The following is a 21,467-nucleotide window of genomic DNA, read 5'->3' as shown; positions in this document are numbered from 1 at the left end:
TCTTAGAAAAGATGTTCAGATTGAAAATTAGATGCCCAAGTTGGAACATCTAAAGTTCCACTAGTATTTTGGAACAGGATCTGCCAAGGTAGAGCCTGTTCTGAAATAACATGGAGAAATGAATATTCATGTGCTGGTTACGTGCAGGATGGACATTCATTTTAGAAAAATAAACATCTAAAATATCAGTGGGGCAAAAAAGGTACCTGGGCATCTATGTGGGAGCAGAAGAATGTCCATGTACAGAAATAGCAACATAGACATTAATGTGGGGGGGAACATAAATATCTACATGAGCCGTTTTAGAAACATGAACATGCATTTTTCATGAAGCTGTCACAAAGCCCCATATCTCTTGCCAATTTCACTTTTGGGGATGACATCAATCACTGGGGGATTAAGGGCAAGACTTCCTTAATCTCTCCAGTGGAACTCTCAGGGAAGGCTTCAACATTGGACCAGGTGAGGCTCTGGCCCAAGGCACCAGTGACTAAGGGATCCAAAATACCCAGCCTCTTATCTCACCTGGTCCACAGAGGTTAAAGCCTTTTCTCTCCCCCCCCCCCCCCATTCCAGTCTCTCCCCTTCTCTCTTCCCCCTCCCTGTGGATCTGGAACTGTTCCCTTACCTCCCTCACTCCCCTTCTGTCTTGTAAAGTTTATGTTGGTCACTGGTAGGAGCAGCAGCAGCATGACAGGCTGCATTTGGCCAGCCCATTAAAGGGATAGATGCCAAACCCCACAGGGTTAGGAGGGAGGGGGCATCACCAAAGCAAGTTGGCTCAGGGCACCACTAGGAGCACTGCTCCATTCAGCGCATTTTTCTGATACCTAGATGTCCCAGGAAGCAAGGCTAAACCTAAACATCCATCTTTTTGGAAACTGATGTCCATTCCCACCCTAGTCTTATCCATAACATGCCCAGACCATGTCCCCTTGTCATATGTGCTCTCTTCAATTTTGGACATTCATATCCTGACTTTCTAAAATCAGGATTTAGGCGTCCATGCAATATGGACATCTGAATGCCAGTTTATTGATGTCTAAAACCCAAACAGTGCTTCTGTTGTCTCGTTACTCTTTTCAGCACAGTTAATAATGCAAACAGTTGTCAATTTTACATTACACTTCCTTCTTCCTCAGTGCCCGACTAGTTCTCCTGATCTGGTAAGCAGACCCTAATATCTTTGATCCCCATTGTCACTAGGTCTCAGCTTGTAGTTTAACTAGGAAAGTCAAACCCAATATGGTCACCTCCTGGGAATTAGGGTTTAGCAGACTGCACAGCAATATCTGCCACTCTGAGGTAGGCACATATTCTTTCATTGCAAAAGAAACAGTTCAAATAGCAAAACGGTACATATGAGCACTACATTTTTAAATATATGAATACACTTAGCTCTCTGAATGTCTAAACTGTAAGGATACGCTCGCTTAGTCCAAATAAACAGATTGGATGAAACACGGAGAGTAGTAATTTGCAGTAATGTTAGTAAAGCAGATTATATCCACAATGTGATATTCTGCTGTCAATTTAATTGTTGTTATTGCAAAGAAAACGCAGATATGACAGGGAGAGAATGTCTGCCTATTCTTTAGCCCCTAAGAATGTTAGAATAAATACTATTGCACTTGTTAATAGTTCAAAAATGGTTCTCGGGTACAAGGACAGTGATGGAAATGTGTATGCAAACTGGTGCCTCTACCAGTAGAATATTTTTTAAGCACAGGTGCATGCTACCTGATATACAAATTATGTGACAGTGGGACTTGTTTTGCAAACAGCTGAAATTTGTTCATTCATATTCAATGATAATTTTGAGAATCTGCATGCATCCAAATATTTGTTTTCTGCCTTATGTTTTTCAGCAAAGTGTAAATGGTGTACTGCATAGTAAACAAACAGAAATTAAAGCCCTGGACCTAGACTCTCTAAACAGCTATCTAGAAAATTCTCTGGAGTGCAAATCTTTAAAGGGAAAGGGAATGGGACTTGATATACCGCCTTTCTGTGGTTTTTGCAACTACTTTCAAAGTGGTTTACATATTATATATACAGGTACTTATTTGTACCTGAGGCAATGGAGGGTTAAGTGACTTGCCCCGAGTCACAAGGAGCTGCAGTGGGAATCGAAACATACAAAAAGCAGCTGCTCCTCAGAAAAACATGCATGGACACACAACTTCAATAGAGCTCTAAGTGGAAATTGCTATTTCAAAAATCGGATAAAATGTGAAGGATTGCCATGCTGCTTTGTCACCCAGATACAAGCGCAGGCTTAGTTCAGTCTCAGTATGAAATCTAGATCTTTCAGCCACAATAAAAGAACCAATTCTGTCATTGCCCGACAACCTTCACAAAACACAGGACAAACCAGAAATCCCTCACATCATCTGTGAAAGGAATCCAAGCAGCATGCACAATAGGACTACATGAGCTCCAAGCGAGACAAATTTGATCTGAAAACACTACCATTTTTTTTCCTTCCAGTAAAATGCAATCTATTGAAGAAAGATGAGGGAATATACCAACCTTAGGGTAAAAATCAGTCATCAAAATATCTTCACAAAGTAGACAAAAAGAGGCATGCACTTCAACCTTAACTTTATCATCAGACATGTGTACCAGACTTGCTTATTTAAGCTTCTGTGGAGCTCCATTCTGCTCTGCTTGTTATGCTCTTTAGTGTTTAAGCATCCAATTGTGCAATTCTCCTCCCCTCTAGCCCAAACACTCCCAGACTGATGCAGACTCTGGCGGCTTCTACGGCATAATGCATTCAAAGTAACTATGGCAGCGGCAGTGCCGTACTGCAGCCAAGCTCTGCTTACAACAGCATCCCAAATCAATAAAACTCCAGAGGAACCAGCATCACTCCTCCCTAAAAGCACCAAATTACTAAGGACAGCAAGCAGTTCAAATAGATATTTTCCTATTACTTGCCCACAGAGGGGTCCCTTTGATTACTAACTTTGCATTTGAACTGTTAACATAACCCTAAAATGATACATGTTATACGGATTATATATGACGAAACCAAAAGGCAAGTGTTTCTGCTCTATCACAAGTCAGCATTAGAAGCTGCTTTCACATTTTGCTAGAATGAGGACATACGGCATTAAAGAAGAGCAGCTGTGCAAAATGACCAGTCATAGCTACTCGCTGCTCTTGCCTGCTCATCTATAACAAAAGAACTCAATGTCTGGTCCACAGGGATTCTTTATCCTCCATCCAAAAAGACAATTTATAAATTAGGCACACCAGTCCCTCCTTAAACTGTAAAAATTCTATGTTGAAAAGACAGGAAGATTTGTATTCATCATGCAGAGATTTTGTACCGTTCAAAACAGAAGGGTAACAACTTCAAACAGAAAACGCATTACGGTATCCTATTCAAATTACATACAAAAATAATGCCAACAGTAATCACATATTACACAAAATCAAAACTTTCCCTTTAATAAATAACTTCAGCTATAGAAATGTTAAGGAACAGTAAAAGCGCAATGGAACCACTGTACCTCAGCATGGCCCAATAAAGCACTTTCGACTTTATTCATTGGGGGGGGGGGGGGGGGGAGGAAGAAAGGACAGGAAAAAGGGAGACATTTTCTGCTGACGTCAATTTAAATGCCAGCATTTCTGTACCAAATTACAGATTTTCAAAATGGCACAGAAAAAGACAACTATCCTCTACCAGTGACTCTATCTTTTGTTATTTAGGTCCTGAACTGTGGAATAACCTACCATTACACATCTGAAACCAGACCTTCCTAAAGTCAAGCTCTCAAAACCCATCTGTTTTTCTGCTTCCTTCTCTGGCTCTGCTTAGGATTTTCCCCTGATCCACTCAGGCCCCTACCTCACCCTTTTCCTCTAGATTTTGTACCTCCCTCCTTTTCCCCTTTTTGTTTATACTATGTAAACCGCTTTTATGCCTATGCCCAGGCCCAAGCCTGTGCAAATAAAACAAATAAAATTTATTCTAGCACAGTATCAGCCCAATTGTGTAGAGGAAAAGGGACATCCAAGACAGGGCATTCAAAATTTGCAAAGTATTTCACAAAAGGTCTGCTGACCACAGAGCCTTTGGTAAAACACATATAAGCCGGGGAGGGGGGGTGGACAACAAGTATTTGGTGGCACATACAGTGGGAACAGCCAATTCACAAAAATCACATACAAATTAATGAGTGGCATCACTAAGGGTTTTGTATATGTTATGGCACTTGCACACGTAAGGAACAAATTTTGCAAAAGTATGTGTCCAAGGGGAGCCAATTAAGAAGTTCTAAAACATTTTTTGCTTTTTTGAAATGACTGCAATTCCCTCCTCAATCTGTTGCTCAAACCCTGGCTCCAAACAAGCACTTACCCCTGGATTCTATATAGCGCGCCTAGATATCCAAACTGAAATCATGTGTATTCTATAACAACGCGCATAACTTAATTGGCTTAACAAGCCAATCAGCATTGAGAAATTGAAATATGAAACAGCAACCCCACTGCTTGAAAAACACTACATTGGCTACCAGTCAAGGCAGGAATATTTTTCAAAGCAAGCACCCTAATCTTCCTGATACTATTTGGAATGGCACCCAAATATATGCTTAACATGTTTGAACTATCCTCAAGAAATACCAATCCACTAAAGAGAAACTACCTACTCCTATATCTACCCAACTGCAAAAATACCATCTACAAAACTATCTACACAACAGGATTTAGCTACCAGGGTTCCAAATGGTGGAACTCAATACCAAAAACCAAAAGAAGCATCACAAGTCTCTTTCAATTCAGAAAAGAAATGAAAACCTACCTCTTCAAAAAATTCTACAGCTAATCACAAAGATACCGTCACCTTCCTTTCAAATCTACCTCTTCAAAAACTATATGAATAAACATCACCAAAACTCTACAACTGAACACAAAAGCTACCTCTATTTTTTCCACTTCAAATCTATCTCTTCAAAAAACTCTATGAATAACCACACAAACTACAGATGCCCTCTCCACATTGCACAACATTATTATAACTCAACATTATTATAACGCCACAAGATCATCCTATAAATTTCTCAACCTGCATTACCCCAGCTGCAAAGGACTTAAATACAAGATGAGGCACGCCACTACCTTCTCTTACAAGAGCACGCAGATATGGAATGCATTACCTACAGACCTGAAAGCAATCAAAGAAACATCTATCTTTCGAAAATCTCTGAAAACATTCTTCTTCAACAAGGCCTACAATGAGAACTTATAACCTCACTAAGTCCACTCAACTATGAACGCACACCTCCTATAATTACCCTAACAACACTCTTCCCTCACCCCTTCCTAAGCGCTACACATTACTAACTGTATCTGATATCCTGTTATGACATTGTTATCAAATCTATGTAAGCCACATTGAGCCTGCAAATAGGTGGGGGAATGTGGGATACAAATGCAATAAATAATAAATTGTAAGCCACTTTGAACCAAAATTTGTTTTTGGATAATAGTGGGATACGAGAACACATAAATAAATAAATAACAGCAGCACATTCTGTAATGTAGTGTGCCAACTTTTAACATGCGCAAGCTGCTTATAGAATACGCTTAGTTGGCATTGATTTCCACGCCAATTTTTTTTAGGCGCCATATATAGAATCTCCCCCTTAGCAGACAATTACGTGTGACTTGTAGCATATGGTAAAATTATGTATAATCATACCTGATAATTTTCTTTCCATTAATCATAGCTGATCAATCCATAGACTGGTGGGTTGTGTCCATCTACCAGCAGGTGGAGATAGAGAGCAAACTTTTGCCTCCCTATATGTGGTCATGTGCTGCCGGAAACTCCTCAGTATGTCGATATCAAAGCTCCATCCGCAGGACTCAGCACTTAGAGAATTACACCCACGAAGGGACACTCTGCCCAGCTCACCACCGCCGAAACGGGGGAGGGGAATTAACCCAGCTCATCCCCACACAAGTGGGGGAGGGGAATCCGTCCAGCTCATCCCCGCGGAGCGGGGGAGGGACACCACACCCGCCGATGCGGGGGGATCTGGCTTATCCTGCAACCGCAACCGCGGGAGGAGCTGACTGACCCTAACACCGCCGAAGCGGGAGGGGTACAAAGCTGCCCTACAGCCGCACGAAGCGGGAGGGAGTGCCGGCAGAATTTATGTCTCAATCCAGCCCCGTAAAACGGAGGGGAGAGGAATGCAGCAGCTCACTGTAACACAAACTCGTCTCAACTCTTGAAGAATCCAAGTGAAAGAAGAACTTGAACACGAAGTCCTCCTGAAGTAACTGAAGGCTAAACTTGAACCTAAAATTCAACCAGAATATAAACAGTACAGATATCTGGGAGGGGCTATGGATTGATCAGCTATGATTAATGGAAAGAAAATTATCAGGTATGATTATACATAATTTTACCTTCCATATCATCAAGCTGATCAATCCATAGACTGGTGGGATGTACCGAAGCAGTACTCACCCAGGGCGGGACATAGAAATCCCTGACCTCAACACTGAAGCTCCAAACCGGGCCTCCGCCCGTGCAGCCACAGTCAAACGGTAATGCTTGGAGAATGTAGAGCCGAAGCCCAAGTTGCCGCCTTGCATATCTCTTCCAAGGAGACGGATCCGGCCTCTGCCATCGAGGCCGCCTGAGCTCTCGTGGAGTGAGCCTTCAGCTGGATAGGCGGCACCTTCCCCGCGGCCACATAAGCCGCTGCAATGGCTTCCTTGACCCATCTTGCCACTGTAGGCTTAGCAGCCTGCAGACCCTTACGAGGACCTGCAAACAGGACAAACAGATGATCCGATTTCCGGAAATCATTGGTCACTTCCAAGTATCTGATGATGACTCGTCTCACATCCAGATATTCAAGAGCGGAGTACTCCTCTGGGTAGTCCTCCCTACGAAAGGAAGGGAGACAGAGCTGCTGATTCACATGGAAGCGAGAAACAATCTTGGGCAGGAAGGAAGGCACTGTGCGAATAGTCACTCCTGCCTCAGTGAACTGCAGAAAAGGCTCTCGACATGAGAGCGCCTGGAGCTCGGAAACTCTTCTGGCTGAAGTGATAGCCACCAAAAAGACTGCTTTCAACGTCAGGTCTTTCAGAGATGCCCTCGACAAGGGTTCAACAGGCGGCTTCTGCAATGCTCTTATCACCAGGTTGAGATTCCACGCAGGCACCACTGAGTGCAGAGGAGGGCGCAGGTGATTAACTCCCTTGAGAAAGCGCACCACATCTGGCTGCGAAGCCAGGGAAGCACCCTTCAGGCGGCCCCTGAAGCAAGCCAGAGCCGCTACCTGGACTTTAAGGGAACTGAGCGACAGGCCTTTCTCCAGACCTTCTTGCAGGAACGCCAACACTGAAGAAATTGGAGCAGTGAAGGGAGAAAGTGAGCCTGCTTCACACCATGCTGCAAAGATATGCCAAACCCTGGCGTAAGCAGTAGAAGTAGAGCGCTTCCTCGCTCTCAGCATAGTGGCGATGACCTTGTCTGAGAAGCCCTTCTTCCTCAGACGCTGCCGCTCAATAGCCAGGCCGTAAGACCAAAGGGAGAGGGATCCTCCATCACCACGGGACCCTGATGTAACAGGCCCTGCTCCACTGACAGCCGCAGAGGATCGTCGACTGAGAGCCTGATCAAGTCCGCATACCAGGGACGTCTGGGCCAATCCGGACCCACCAGGATTACCCTGCCGGGATGCTTTGCCACCCGGTCTAGCACCCTGCCCAACATGGGCCAGGGCGGGAACACATAGAGGAGCTCTTGTGTCGGCCACTGTTGGAGAAGAGCATCTACTCCCAGGGATCGAGGGTCCCGTCCTCTGCTGAAAAAGCGCGGCACTTGGCAATTGGCCGATGACGCCATCAGATCTAGGCTCGGCTGGCCCCAGCGCTTCGTGATGTCCAAGAACGCCTGAGCAGATAGTTGCCACTCTCCGGGCTCCAAGGTATGGCGACTGAGAAAGTCCGCCTTGACATTCATGACTCCGGCAATGTGGGCCGCTGAAAGCTGCTCCAGGTTCGCTTCCGCCCACTGGCAAAGACTCATAGCCTCCTTGGCTAGAGGGGCGCTCTTGGTACCTCCCTGGCGGTTGATATAGGCCACAGCCGTGGCATTGTCCGACAGGACCCGTACAGGCTACAACACCAGTACCGGGATGAACTCCAATAACACCAACCGAATGGCTCTGAGTTCCAGGAGGTTGATAGACCACTTGCCTCTGCAGGAGACTAGAGCCCCTGCGCTGTCCTTCCCAAGCAGTGGGCTCCCCAGCCCATCAAAGAGGCGTCTGTTGTGACGACAATCCACTCCGGGGTCACCAGAGGCAATCCTGCAGACAACTTGTCTGTCTGCGTCCACCAGCTCAGCGCCTTGCGCACTGCTGGGTCCATGGAAAGGCGCACAGCATAATCCTCCGACATCGGAGTCCAGCGCAGCAGCAGAGATAGCTGTAGTGGTCTCATATGAGCCCTGGCCCAGGGCACTACTTCCATCGTGGCCGACATAGAGCCCAACAGCTGCACGTAGTCCCAAGCCCGAATAGGAGAGGCTACTAGGAACTAGTCCACCTGAGCCTGAAGCTTGACAATCCGATTGTCTGGCAGGAACACTCTGCCCACTTGGGTGTCGAATCGAACTCCCAGATACTCCAGGGACTGAGTCGGGCGCAGCAGGCTCTTCTTCCAGTTGATGATCCATCCCAGGGAGCTCACCAGAGCAACTACCCGGTCCATAGCTTTGCCGCACTCTACATAAGAGGGGGCTCGGATCAACCAGACGTCCAGATAAGGATGGACTTGTACTCCTTCCTTTAGCAGGAAGGCCGCTATGACCCCCATTACTTTGGAAAAGGTCCGCGGAGCAGTAGCCAACCCGAAAGGGAGGGCTCTGAACTGGAAGTGTCGTCTCAGGACTGTAAAACGCAGAAAGCGTTGGAGAGGAGGCCAGATGGGAATATGCAGGTACGCTTCCTTGATGTCCAAGGAAGCCAAGAACTCTCCTGCCTTCACTGCCGCTATAACAGAGCGGAGAGTCTCCATGCGAAAGTGCCTCACTTTCCAGGCCCGATTGACCCCTTTGAGGTCGAGGATAGGCCGGACAGAACCTCCTTTCTTTGGAACCACAAAGTAAATGGAGTAACGTCCCTTGCCAATCTGATTTTTTGGCACCGGAACGACCGCACCCAGGCGGATCAGGTTGTCCAAGGTCTGCTGCACTGCCACAGCTTGACCGGAGACTTGCAGGGAGAGAGTACAAACCCGTCTCTTAAGGGTTGGCAGAACTCTAGCTTGTAGCCGTCTCTGATGACTTCCAGCACCCACGCGTCTGAAGTTATAGTGGTCCACTCGCACAGAAACGAGGACAGCCGTCCTCCAATCTGCACTGGGGCGTGGACCAAGGCCCCGTCATTGGGTACGAGACCCTGGGGGAGGACCGGAGGGAGCACCTCCGGGACGGCGGTCTCTGCGAAAGGAATGCTGCTTGGGGGAGAAATTCCTCTTGAAGGAAGAGGGGGCAGAGGAACCCGACTTGCCCGGGCGGTACCGACGGGCTTCCAGCAACCGTCCTCTGGAGGTACCGGGACGAGTACTAGCCCGAGCCCTGACCTCTGGTAATTTCTTGCCCTTAGACGTGCCGAGATCGGTCACGATTTTGTCCAGCTCGACCCCAAAGAGCAGCTTGCCTTTAAAAGGCAATCTAGCCAGGCGGGATTTAGAGGCGTGGTCAGCAGACCAATGTTTCAGCCAAAGCCACCGCCGCGCAGAGACTGTCTGAGCCATGCCCTTAGCTGAGGCTCTCAAGACATCATACAGCAAGTCTGCCAAATAGGCTAAGCCCGATTCCAGGGCCGGCCAATCAGCCCTCAAGGAAAGATCCGAGGGGGAAGCCCGCTGCACCATAGTCAGGCACGCCCTGGCCACATAGGAGCCGCAAACTGAGGCCTGCAAACTTAACGCAGCTGCCTCAAAGGACGACCTTAAGGCCGCCTCCAATCTTCTGTCTTGGGCGTCCTTTAGGGCCGTGCCACCTTCCACCGGCAACGCCGTTTTCTTAGTCACCGCAGTGATTAAAGAATCCACGGTAGGCCACAGATAGGCCTCACGTTCACTCACAGCCAAAGGATAGAGGCGGGACATAGCCCTAGCCACTTTAAGGCTCGTTTCCGGGACATCCCATTGAGCCGCAATTAAGGTGTGCATGGCATCATGCACGTGGAAGGATCTAGGCGGGCGCTACGTCCCCAGCATAATGGCAGAGCCAACAGGGGCTGAGGGAGAGACGTCCTCCGGAGAGGAAATCTTTAAAGTGTCCATGGCCTGTAACAACAGGTTGGGCAAATCCTCTGGGCTAAAAAGCCGCGCTGCAGAGGGGTCATCCGCTCCATCCGAGCGGGGATCTATCTCCTCCAAGGAATCCGCAAAGGACCGTTGGGAGACCTCAGACACGCTGCCCTCATCTACATCGGAGGAGACAAAGTCCTCCAAGGCCTGGAAATCAACCCGAGGGCGTTTACCTCTGGGAACCTCAACCTCTTTATCAGAAGAGGGAGCAGGGGCAGCGTTTTGCATGAGGAAAGCCTGATGCAGCAGCCAAACAAACTCGGGGGAGAAACCCCCCAGACAGTGCACTTCCGCAGCCTGGGCAACAGCCCTAGACGCACTCTCAACCGGCGCTCGCAATAGCGGGGGAGAGACATGCTGCGCATCCAAAATGGCGTCCGGCGCGAAACTCCGTGAAGGAGCCGCGCGGGAAGAACGGCGCTTAACTTTAGCCGCTTTGTGCCGTCGCCCAAATTAAGGGCGTTCATGGCATTAATGTCTCCAACCTCAAGGGCGGCCCACGAAGAAGCCGTCCGAGCCGCGTGGCCGGCCAAGATGGCGGAGGCGAGGAGCGGGGGATGGGCGTTTATGGCGGGAAAAAACCGCCACGCCGGAGGAACGACCGGGACATTCATCGGTCACTAAACTGTCACCCATCCTCCAGCGATCCGGGGAGCGACCCTTTGCGCCCTCGCCCTCCGACGCCATATGCCACGAGGAGAAGAATCGGGGAACCCCCTGCCCGCTATAAAAAGGTAAAATTACCTGCTTGCCGCTCCGAGCTGTAACGAACTGGTGTCCCAGTGAGTAGCTGCAATGAACGTTTAAAGAAACGTCGAATTAAACGCCTTTAAAGACGTTTAAAATTTTTTTTTTTTTTTAAACGGAGCCAGCGGGAGGGGGGAGAAAAGGAGGGACCTGGCACCACCAGGTTTGCACTTGCTCAAAAGAGCCCTCAACACCAGGCCTCAACAAAACCTAAGGATTAGGCTTGGAGGCCTAGCCAGAGCTGCTGCTGTGTGTGACCACCACCTGCTGAGATAGAGAACATACTGAGGAGTTTCCGGCAGCACATGACCACATATAGGGAGGCAAAAGTTTGCTCTCTATCTCCACCTGCTGGTAGATGGACACAACCCACCAGTCTATGGATTGATCAGCTTGATGATATGGAAATTGCTATTAACAAAACAAAGAATACACTAAGGTACGCTCAGAGGATACTCCCTTCAAATCTGTGAATGCTGTCTATATACAAGTATAAGCAATGCCTCTTCTAAAATCACGACATATACACATACCAATTTACACACACAAACATTCTAATACTACCTCTTATATGCTCAGGATTCTATATCTACTTCAGCATCTCAAAGTACAACCGACACACTGAAGTTACTTAAAGTCCTTCATTAAAGTCCACTTTAAAGTGATTTTCACCAGTAAATTAACTGGTCTTTGCCAAAGTGACAAACGGATTAGACCCTACATCTAATTTAAAAAAAAACACTGCAGCTCCAAGCTCCAGCTGCCAGTGCTTACTGCATAACTAGTCACTCAGAGTATACTGTCAGTGAGTATACTGAAAGAAGCCCCCCACCTTTGTCTTCTGCTACAGTGGTTGAGCATACCCACAGCCACATGACCAGCACCACCCTTAAGAATCTGCTTCCACCACTGAAAAAAGCCTTTGCCTCTGAAGCTGGAATGGGCTTCACTGACATTCCACCCTTGGCCTGCCATTTAGTTCTGCTGATACAGTGTTCTAAGGGCACCTTTCACTTGCCATGGCTCATCGCCTTCCGGTGCTCTCATGGAATTAACAGCCACAGCAGCCCCTACATAGCCCAATGAGTATATGACCATCCTGCTTCATGTGCTGCTTGGAATACTACAGTTTCAGGTGCTACATCTTAGACCTTCCAAGTCCCGCTACATTGCTGCTGCTGGCACTGGCCTATTCCCTCAGGAAGCCCTGCTAAACTTTTAAAGCCACAGTGCCAGGTAAAATAAAACAAAGATTGTTTTAAAATAAAATACATTCAGGCAGGCAGTGGACAAAAAAAGGGAGATACTAGGAGGAAGAGGTGAGATACTGGGTGATGGGGAAGAGAGATGACAGACACTGGAGGAAGAAAGGGAAGGAGAGAAGGTAGATGCAGAGGTGTAGGGGGAAAGGAGAAAGAATAAAGGGAAATACTGAGGGCAGAAAGAGAGGCAAGACACTGAAGGAAGAAGGGAAGGAGAGGAGGAAGAAAGAGAAAAGAAGAAATACTGAGGACGAGGAGAAAGATGGAAACCCTGGAAAAGAAAAAGGAGTGAAATAAAATTTTTGGAGACTGAATGGATAGAAGGAAAAGAAAAGGAAGACACTGGAGAGAAGGGAAAAGGGAGAAAGATTGAGGAAAACATTCACGAAATTTTCATCTAACATTACCAATGATTCTGATACATGATGTGGTACTCCTGACATAAAACTAAATATTGAGTGTTTCAGTGAAAGAGATGTGAAGTCTGTTGGGATTCCCAAACTTTTTATGTTTGTGTTTAATGCAAAAGGATGTTTGGCAAATCCAAATAGACACACCAATGCAGTTTACATGCTAAAAAAACATCTGGAAATTAACAGAACTCCAAAGGCACGACAGGAAAGGACAGAGAGGTAAGAAGACAGGAAGAGAGGTCTAATGCAAACTAGAAGGAGAGAGACCCCAGTGGAAGTGGGGGGAGGGCATCAGGAGATAAAGCACAGGCTGGCAGACCCAATCCACAAGATTCTAATGAATATCAGAATTTTCAAATGCCAGGGCAAAGATATGGGTCTTTAATGCTGTCCATTATTTTTTGTGAGAAGGTTTGGTGCACTAAGGGGTTGGCAAAGTGTTCCATGAAGCTGGAATCGAGGGGGGGGAAAAGCATTATGACTCATGGAGTCAAAGCATGCATGCAAAACTGGTAGAACGGTCCATCACAGATCTCGAATTGAACCTAACAACCAGGTTAGTGTATAGGGATTTATCAAACAGGATAAGTATAAGGGAACACTAGCATATAGGGCTTTGTGGGTCAAACAGACCATCTTGAATTAATCCTGTGAGACATAGGAAGCAAATGATGGTTGTAAACAAGAGGGATCAATTGGTTGAATTTTCACCGTAACATAGTAGCCTAATGGCACTGTTCAGAACTGTTTAGCACCACTTGAGTAGACAGTGTAGTCCTAGCATACTCCATGTTATAATAATTGAGCCTTGATGCCACCAACATAAAGGAGCATTAGTTGGGCTTCCATCCACCAGAGTTTTTTTATCTGGAAAAATTAATCATTTGTTTTCTAATAATTTTCTCCTATATTTACTTTTATTTTCTCAAGCATTGAGCAGGACAGTGAAAAATTAAATCTGAAAATGAATCTTCCTGGAGGCACCCCAGCCAATCAGGTTTTCAGGATATCCATAACAAATATTCATGAGAGAAATATGCATATAGTGGAGACAGTTAATGCAAATCTCTCTCATGAATAATTATTGCGGACATCCTGAAAACCTGACTGGCTGAGGTGCCTCCAGGACCAGGTTTGGAAACCACTGCTTTAAACCTTACCCCCCCCCCCCCCCCCCCAAGAATATTTACAGGAGATAGCCTGTGCAAGTTCAGGCTTGACCTGTTCATATTATAGAATGGTTAAATATATTAAAAAGACCAAACCTGCTTTTTAGTTATAAACCACTAAGGGGGGTGTTATTAATGTGGGCTACCGTTAAGACGTGTTAATTTATTGTTAACCCAGGTTATTAGCAACTGGGTCTCGCTGCATAAAATGGGACCTGTGCTAAAATAGCACAATTTGTGGAAAAATAACGTCTTAATGGTAGCTCATGTTGAGAACTTCCCCCCTAAAACTTCCATACGATATATAGGTGTATTTTCAAAGTACTTAGACTTAAGAACATAAGAATAGCCATACTGGGTCAGACCTATGGTCCATCTAGCCCAGTATCCTGATTCCAAGAGTAGACGTGTACTGGTTTTCATTTTGCCGCACGTCCATTTTCCGGCCCCTGAAAAAAAAAAAAGGCCCTTTTTCCAGGACACGGTAAAAAAAATGGCCCGGTGCGCGCCCAAAAGGTGTGCTTACTTGCCGTGGCTTAGTAAAAAGGTCCCATAGAGGCATATTTTCAAAGCACTTAGCCTTCCAAAGTTCCATAGAAACCTATGGAACATTGGACGGCTAAGTGCTTTGAAAATGAGCCCTATAGACTGCTAGATAATTTTTATGAAAAAAGGTAAGTAATCTAATTTTTTCTCGGTGCGAGTTCTAGACAAAAATTCTTTTTACATTGTATCATATCCAATTTTAAATGCAAGAAAAACTAGACAACCCCATTAAAAAAAAAAAAAAAGATTTTGTTTGAAATTAGAGCTCAGGAAAACCTGGGTTTCAATCCTCCTTTTTCCACTGGTCATGCCAGTAAATAGAATGTCCTTAAAAAGTAATTTACAAAAGACTCTGAAGTAAAACACTCTAATGTTTAGCGCACGCTAAAAACGCTACTGCTAAGTAAAACACTTAGCAGTAGCGTTTTTAGCGTGCGCTAAACATTAGAGATGCCCATAGGACTATATGGGCCTCTCTAGCGTTTAGCACTAAAAACACTAGTGCACCTTTATTAAAGGACCCCTTAGGGAATTGAGAATATTCTGACTTGGAGTTAAGGAGAAGACTAATAGCACAGTGGGCTGACAACCAGGGGAACAGGGTTCAAGTCCCACTGCGGCTCCTTGTGACCCTGGGGCAAGTCACTTAACCCTTCATAGCCCCGGAACCAAAGCTTAGATTGTGAGCCCACTAGAGACAGAGAAAATACCAACACGTAATATCTAAATCACATTGGTTGTACCACAGATAGGTGCATTACCCCTTATATCCCAATTTCTAAATGTCTTCTGCAAAATGCAGTGTTTACATGTAATAAAAACTAGGAATTATCTGAAAACTGATTTCCACATCATTACACTGCAACCATAAAACAGCTTTAGCATGGCTAATTCTCTGTGCATTACAATGTAATTGTATCCCAGTACTTTCTTGCTGAGTCTGAGCTCAGCATAACAAATGCAACATTAGGAAACAGTGAGACAGATGGGGCACTAATATTAAGATCCATCAATATTTTAAGGGACATCCTAGCTCTGAAATCCCTGTAATTCATTCTTTGGCCAGAACAGGAAGCCAACTGACTGCATATTTGGAGTCTATTAAGGGATGGATGCTTAACAGTATTTTGAAAGTTAGCACCAACAAAACCAATGTGCTTCTGGTTAGGAAACACAGAGTGGGTCAATATTCAAAGTCATTTAACTGGCCAGAGAGAGCTCCTGGCCAGTTAAATCACTTGTTTGGGGCCAACTGGTCATTTTCAGTGGCACTTGAAGTTTCTTCTTCACTTTTTGCCCTATATTCATCATTCTACGGAATAAAAAAGACAAAGCAACCCCATGAAGGCACAAGCAGCACAAAAAAGTAGGGATGGACAAGTGGCCTTCCAAAAAGGACCCAAGGGCTCGCTTAATGATAGTGTTAATATATTGTCAAATTATTGGTGTTGTCGATATATCAAGATCCTACATTCAAAAGGACTCGACACGGACCTGTGTTTTGGTGCCTGAGCACCTGCGTCAGGAGTCGTTCGATCTACATATAAACACAAATTAATATCATAAACAGTGTCATTTCAAATTGAAGAAAATAATATATGTGACAAAATACAACATTTATACTTATATATAAACTTGCAAATAAAAACCATAATAGAAATAAATTAAAAACATCTAAAACGCATGCATAAGCCATTTGTTAAAAACAAGGCAGAGAAACTGTAATTACATATTTTGAGCACCCATTTCTGAAAAAATAAACATTAGAACATTTTGTAATAAATAAATAATCTCTAAAACTAACCTTTTGAAAATCTTGCTGTATCATTGTGTACTATAAAACATGAGCCAAATAGCTCCAATTGCAGCAAAAGGATATATCAGTAGCTATATCGTAATGGACACACCCAACTTCCCCCTGCCTCCCTAAGTCCCCAATATATCAACCATACATGAACTCTATTCTAACATAACACCATTTGTTCATACCGGAACTGGCGAATGCCATTATGGTACAATGTAAGCCACATTGAGCCTGCAAATAGGTGAGAAAATGTGGGATACAAATGTAACAAATAAATAAATAAATATCCTTAGAGCCTTAAACGTATCAAGCAAACCACCAATGTTACTGGAACATTACAGTATATTATATTTCAAATGATACTGTTTATATATTTTTTATTTATGACATTGATTTGTGTTTATATATAGATCGAATGACCCCTAACACAGGTGCTCGGGTGCCAAAACACAGGTCTGTGTCGTGTTTTGCATGTAGAATCCTGATATACTGATGACACCTATAAAGTTGACCATACATCTATCTTTGAGTGAGCCCTCGGGTCCTTTTTCTGGAAGGCTACTTATCTATCCCTACTTTTCTGTGCTGATATATTCACCTTTGGCACTGATCTTTCAACATTCAGCTTTCTTCCACTTTTCTGCCTCCTTCTCAAACGTTACTTTTCCATTTCTTACCCTCTATCCATGAGTAGCCCTTTCTCCCTCTTCTCTTCATTTCCATCCATGTGCAATCTTATTTATTTATTTATTAGGATTTAAATATTCCCTTCTGTCTTTCTTCCATCCTCTATTTCTAGCACATCTCTCTCTTTCTCCCATACCACCTCAGTAATCCAGTATTACTTAGTCACTCACTCTCTCCCTCCATCTGTGGGTCCAGCATCTCTCTCCCTACATCCCTCTCACCAGGATCACCCAACCACTTACATGTCTACCCTGACAGCAATTAAGCCAGGTTGTTTGCCCAGCCCTTGGGACCTTCCTTCTGCTACATCTTGCCCATGTGGCAACAGGAAGTTCTGGGTCAGCCAGACAGCCTGGCTTAATGGTTGCTGGTGAAGAAATAAAAATGGTTGGATGACTACGGAGGGGAGGGGAGGGGAGGGGAGGGGAGGGGAGGGGAGGGGAAAGAAAGAAAGAAAGAAAGAAAGAAAGAAAGAAAGAAAGAAAGAAAGAAAGGGTCCCGCATTAGGAGCAAGATTTGTTAGTAGCAACACACAAAAACAAACAAAAAAAACAGAATGAGGGCAGGGGCCACTCTTGTCCCACAGGCCTTGCATTGAAGAATACTGCCTTTAAACTGTAAGTAAAGTTACATGGACATGCTGTCCACAGGGTGGATAATTTTATGAAAGCCCATTCCCACAGATACAGCAACCTCTTAATACTTTCATATCCCTTCCCACCTTTCTGTCAAAATAACTTACCATTCCTCCTCTATTTCCACAAATCAAGGTATCAAAACACTTTGTCAAATATTAAGCCATGACTTAAAATATCCGGTTAGAACCATTATAACTCACTCTGATCACTCTTTGGCATAAATATACCTATCCAAAATCAGAGGCGTAGCCAGTATGGGGCCATAGGGGCCTGGGACCCGTAGATTTGCCCCTGGACCCCCTGCCAACGACTCCCCTCCCGCCGCCGCCTACCTTTGCTGGCGGGGGACCCCAACCCCCTCCAGCCGAGTCGGGGTCCTCTTCTTCCCAATCCCTTGCAAGGCTTCCTTCTAGTGTGACGTCCTGCACGTTCTGTTTCTGTGAGTCTGTCGTCCTGCACGTCAGACTAGAACGAAGCCTTGTGCGGGATTGGGAAGAAGAGAACCTCGGCTCGGCTGGCAGGGGTTGGGGTCCCCCGCCAGCAAAGGTAGGCGGCGGCGGGAGGGGGGTTAGCAATGGCGGCGGGGGGGGGGGTCTAAAATGTGCCCCCTCACCTCGGGCTCTGGACCCCCCTCCCGCCGAAGTTTGGCTACGCCCCTGTCCAAAACAGAGAAAAAGATGAGAGATCAATCAAAGGGATCACATTACTGTTATTGTTTTTGGCAGAAGGAGGCAAAGATACTATTACAAAAACATATATCCCAGCAGTTGCATAGTGAATGATAAATAATTGCAAATTTTTGTAGAAACCTGAGGGGAAACCACAGGTAGCCTTTAGGCAATCTGAATGGCACCCGACAAACAATGGAGTTTGTTATTGGCCCCTGCAGATGCCTGAAGATTGACCTACAGCATCTGTAATTTTTTTATGGGCTGGAGTTATAACAAAATAGGAATTTTCCATAACCCCTCTCAAACACATTAGACAGATCCTCTTTTAAATTAAATGGTTCCAAAAATTTCACTTACCTTTTGTCCCTTGGTTGTTCACCTCCATCTTGCTCCAAATGATCTTGACTGTGACATTAAAGTAGAAGGAAGGCACGTCTTAGTAATGCAGTACATTCAAAACTTTCTCTTCCATGATTTTGTCATTGATCATTCTATACCAATGTATTAATTATTCAGTTAGCAAGCAACTTGCCTTCAGGAGGACAAGTTTCACACAGCCCTGATTTGAAACAGGGAACTTCCTGCAAGTTTTCCCTTTGTGACTGTAGGTTGGCATGAGAACATGGGTACCTATGTACCTGTGTATCTTGCACTACAGTCCACCTTCAGGCTTGTTCAATGGGCAAACACAGGATTTATGGGATGTTCAACATACCTTGCTGGAAGAAGTGGAGACAGGTCACGAAAAGTGGAAGTAGTGAGATCACCATCCAAATCCAACCATTCCAAAGAACTGCTTTCCAAAAAGGAGATGTCACTGTTCTAGAGAAAGGACAAGATATGAAATCTAGAAAGATGTATTCCCTTGGAATTGCACCACACTACTACACACAACAGTAAAAAAAAGGAATTACTTTCTCTACTGTACACTGGTCAACATCAGTAGCTCTTCTCAGATTCATTGTACAGAAGGCAAATGTACAGCTATGGGCTAAATAATGCAATAAACATCCATGAAACTGTTAACCAATAAAGATGGGTTACAGGCAAAAGAAGTGGAGATTTAACTGAAGACATTTACAGCATTGCTATGAAAGGGGATATACTAATGATAGGCAAGTTCAACATGCCAGATTTTGACTGGACAGTCCCTGCTGTGGTGTCATCTAGAAGCAGGAAGACCCTGGATACCCTACAAGGACAACTGTTCCAGAAGACTGTTTGTGAGGAGCTAGCTAAACTAATAATAGACAAAGCGATGGGGCAAGAAATAATACATTCAAGAGTACTGTTTAAAATTTTCAGTGTGTAGGTGTCTTATTTTATTTAACATTCAATGCTTCATTTATATTTATAACATCTATTTATTCTAGAAAATTTTACTATTGTATTTGTTTCTATTAATTATTTTTACATACATACAGTACTTTATCAGTTGGTGGTTACCAATTCATATATTATGAGTTTTATAATGTATTGGTTTATGGATTTACTATTTTATTATTAGAAATATGATGTTTTATGATTGTATATTTAATGGGGTTTTATGTATTTGTATTCATTATTCTCAAAGGAGAAGGGTAGCTAGTGGGGTTCCCCAAGGGTCTGTGCTGGGACCGCTGCTTTTTAACATATTTATAAATGACCTAGAGATGAGAGTAACTAGTGAGGTAATTAAATTTGCTGATGACACAAAGTTATTCAAAGTTGTTAAATCGCGGGAGGATTGTGAAACATTACAAGAGGACCTTACGAGACTGGGAATCTAAATGGCAGATGATGTTTAATGTGAGCAAATGCAAAGTGATGCATGTGGGAAAGAGGAACCCGAATTATAGCTACGTCATGCAAGGTTCTACGTTAGGAGTCACCGACCAAGAAAGGGATCTAAATGTTATCGTTGATGATACGTTGAAACCTTCTGATCAGTGTGCTGCTGCAGCTAAGAAAGCAAATAGAATGTTAGGTATTATTAGGAAAGGAATGGAAAACAAAAATGAGGATGTTATAATACCTTTGTATCGCACCATGGTGCGACCGCACCTCAAATATTGTGTTCAATTCTGGTCACCGTATCTCAAAAAAGATATAGTGGAATTAGAAAATACACAGACAAGGGTGACGAAAATGATAAAGGGGATGGTACGACTTCCCTATGAGGAAAGGCTGAAGCGGCTAGGGCTCTTCAGCTTGGAGAAAAGGCGGCTGAGGGGAGATATGATGGAGCTCTATAAAATAATGAGCGGAGTGGAACAGGTAGATGTGAAGCTTTCCAAAAATACTAGGACTGGGGGGCATGCGATGAAGCTACAATGTAGTAAATTTAAAACGAATCAGAGAAAATGTTTCTTCACTCAACGTGTAATTAAACTCTGGAATTCGTTGCCAGAAAATGTGGTAAAGGTGGTTAGGTTAGCGGAGTTTAAAAAAAGGTTTGGCCGGCTTCCTAAAGAAAAAGTCCATAGACCATTATTAAATGGACCTGGAGAAAATCCACTATTTCTGGGATAAGCAGTATAGAATGTTTTGTACTTTTTTGGGATATTGCCAGGTATTTGTGACCTGGATTGGCCACTGTTGGAAACAGAATGCTGGGCTTGATGGACCTTTGGTCTTTCCCAGTATGGCAATACTTATGTACTTATGTTTTATGTAATTTAAATATTGGATATATATGTTTTCTTATTATGAGTGTATGGGCCCTGTTTACTAAGCTGTGCTGTAGGTGCGTAAAACTGTTTAGCACGTGCTAAAAATTAGCATACGCTAGCTGCGTAACCCTAGCAGCGCTATAGAAATGTTAAGTAGTAGTATTAGAGACACTTATAGGAATATAATGGGTTTCTCTATCGTTAGCGCGAACTAAAAAGTTGGTGCGCCTACTGTGCAGCTTAGTAAACACGGCCCTATGTTTTCTATATTTTATCCTAATAATTTTTTTTTAATAGTTTTAATTTTTTAGTTCCTATTTTTTTTAACTTTTTTTTCACAATGTTTTTATTTTAATCATTTATTGTTCATTTGTATGATATATTACAATCAGAAACAATGTTGCACCATTTTGTTTTAAAAGGGCCTTTTTAAAAGATTTGGGCTGTTTTAGTTTTACTTTGAAAGCTCTAGTCCCAATTGGGCTAAAGTGCTGTCAATCAAACACCAGCATTT

The 21,467-nt window shown here is 44.2% G+C and overlaps 1 protein-coding gene across 1 annotated transcript in view; it reads right to left on the bottom strand.

Moving 5' to 3' along the window:
* Positions 1-21,467, bottom strand: part of STARD9 (StAR related lipid transfer domain containing 9) — a 258,736-nt gene that overhangs the window by 69,386 nt on the left and 167,883 nt on the right. Inside the window, exons 20-21 of the mRNA XM_030213696.1 lie at positions 19,018-19,124; positions 18,660-18,707 (exon numbers count right to left, since the gene is read on the bottom strand). Coding sequence (XP_030069556.1) covers positions 18,660-18,707; positions 19,018-19,124 — 155 coding nt within the window. The remainder of the gene's footprint in view (positions 1-18,659; positions 18,708-19,017; positions 19,125-21,467) is intronic.

Source organism: Microcaecilia unicolor, chromosome 9, assembly GCF_901765095.1.
Source record: "Microcaecilia unicolor chromosome 9, aMicUni1.1, whole genome shotgun sequence".
Lineage (NCBI taxonomy): Eukaryota > Metazoa > Chordata > Amphibia > Gymnophiona > Siphonopidae > Microcaecilia > Microcaecilia unicolor.
The sequence above is the reverse complement of the archived record's forward strand: the minus strand, read 5'-3'. Positions and strand labels throughout refer to the sequence as shown.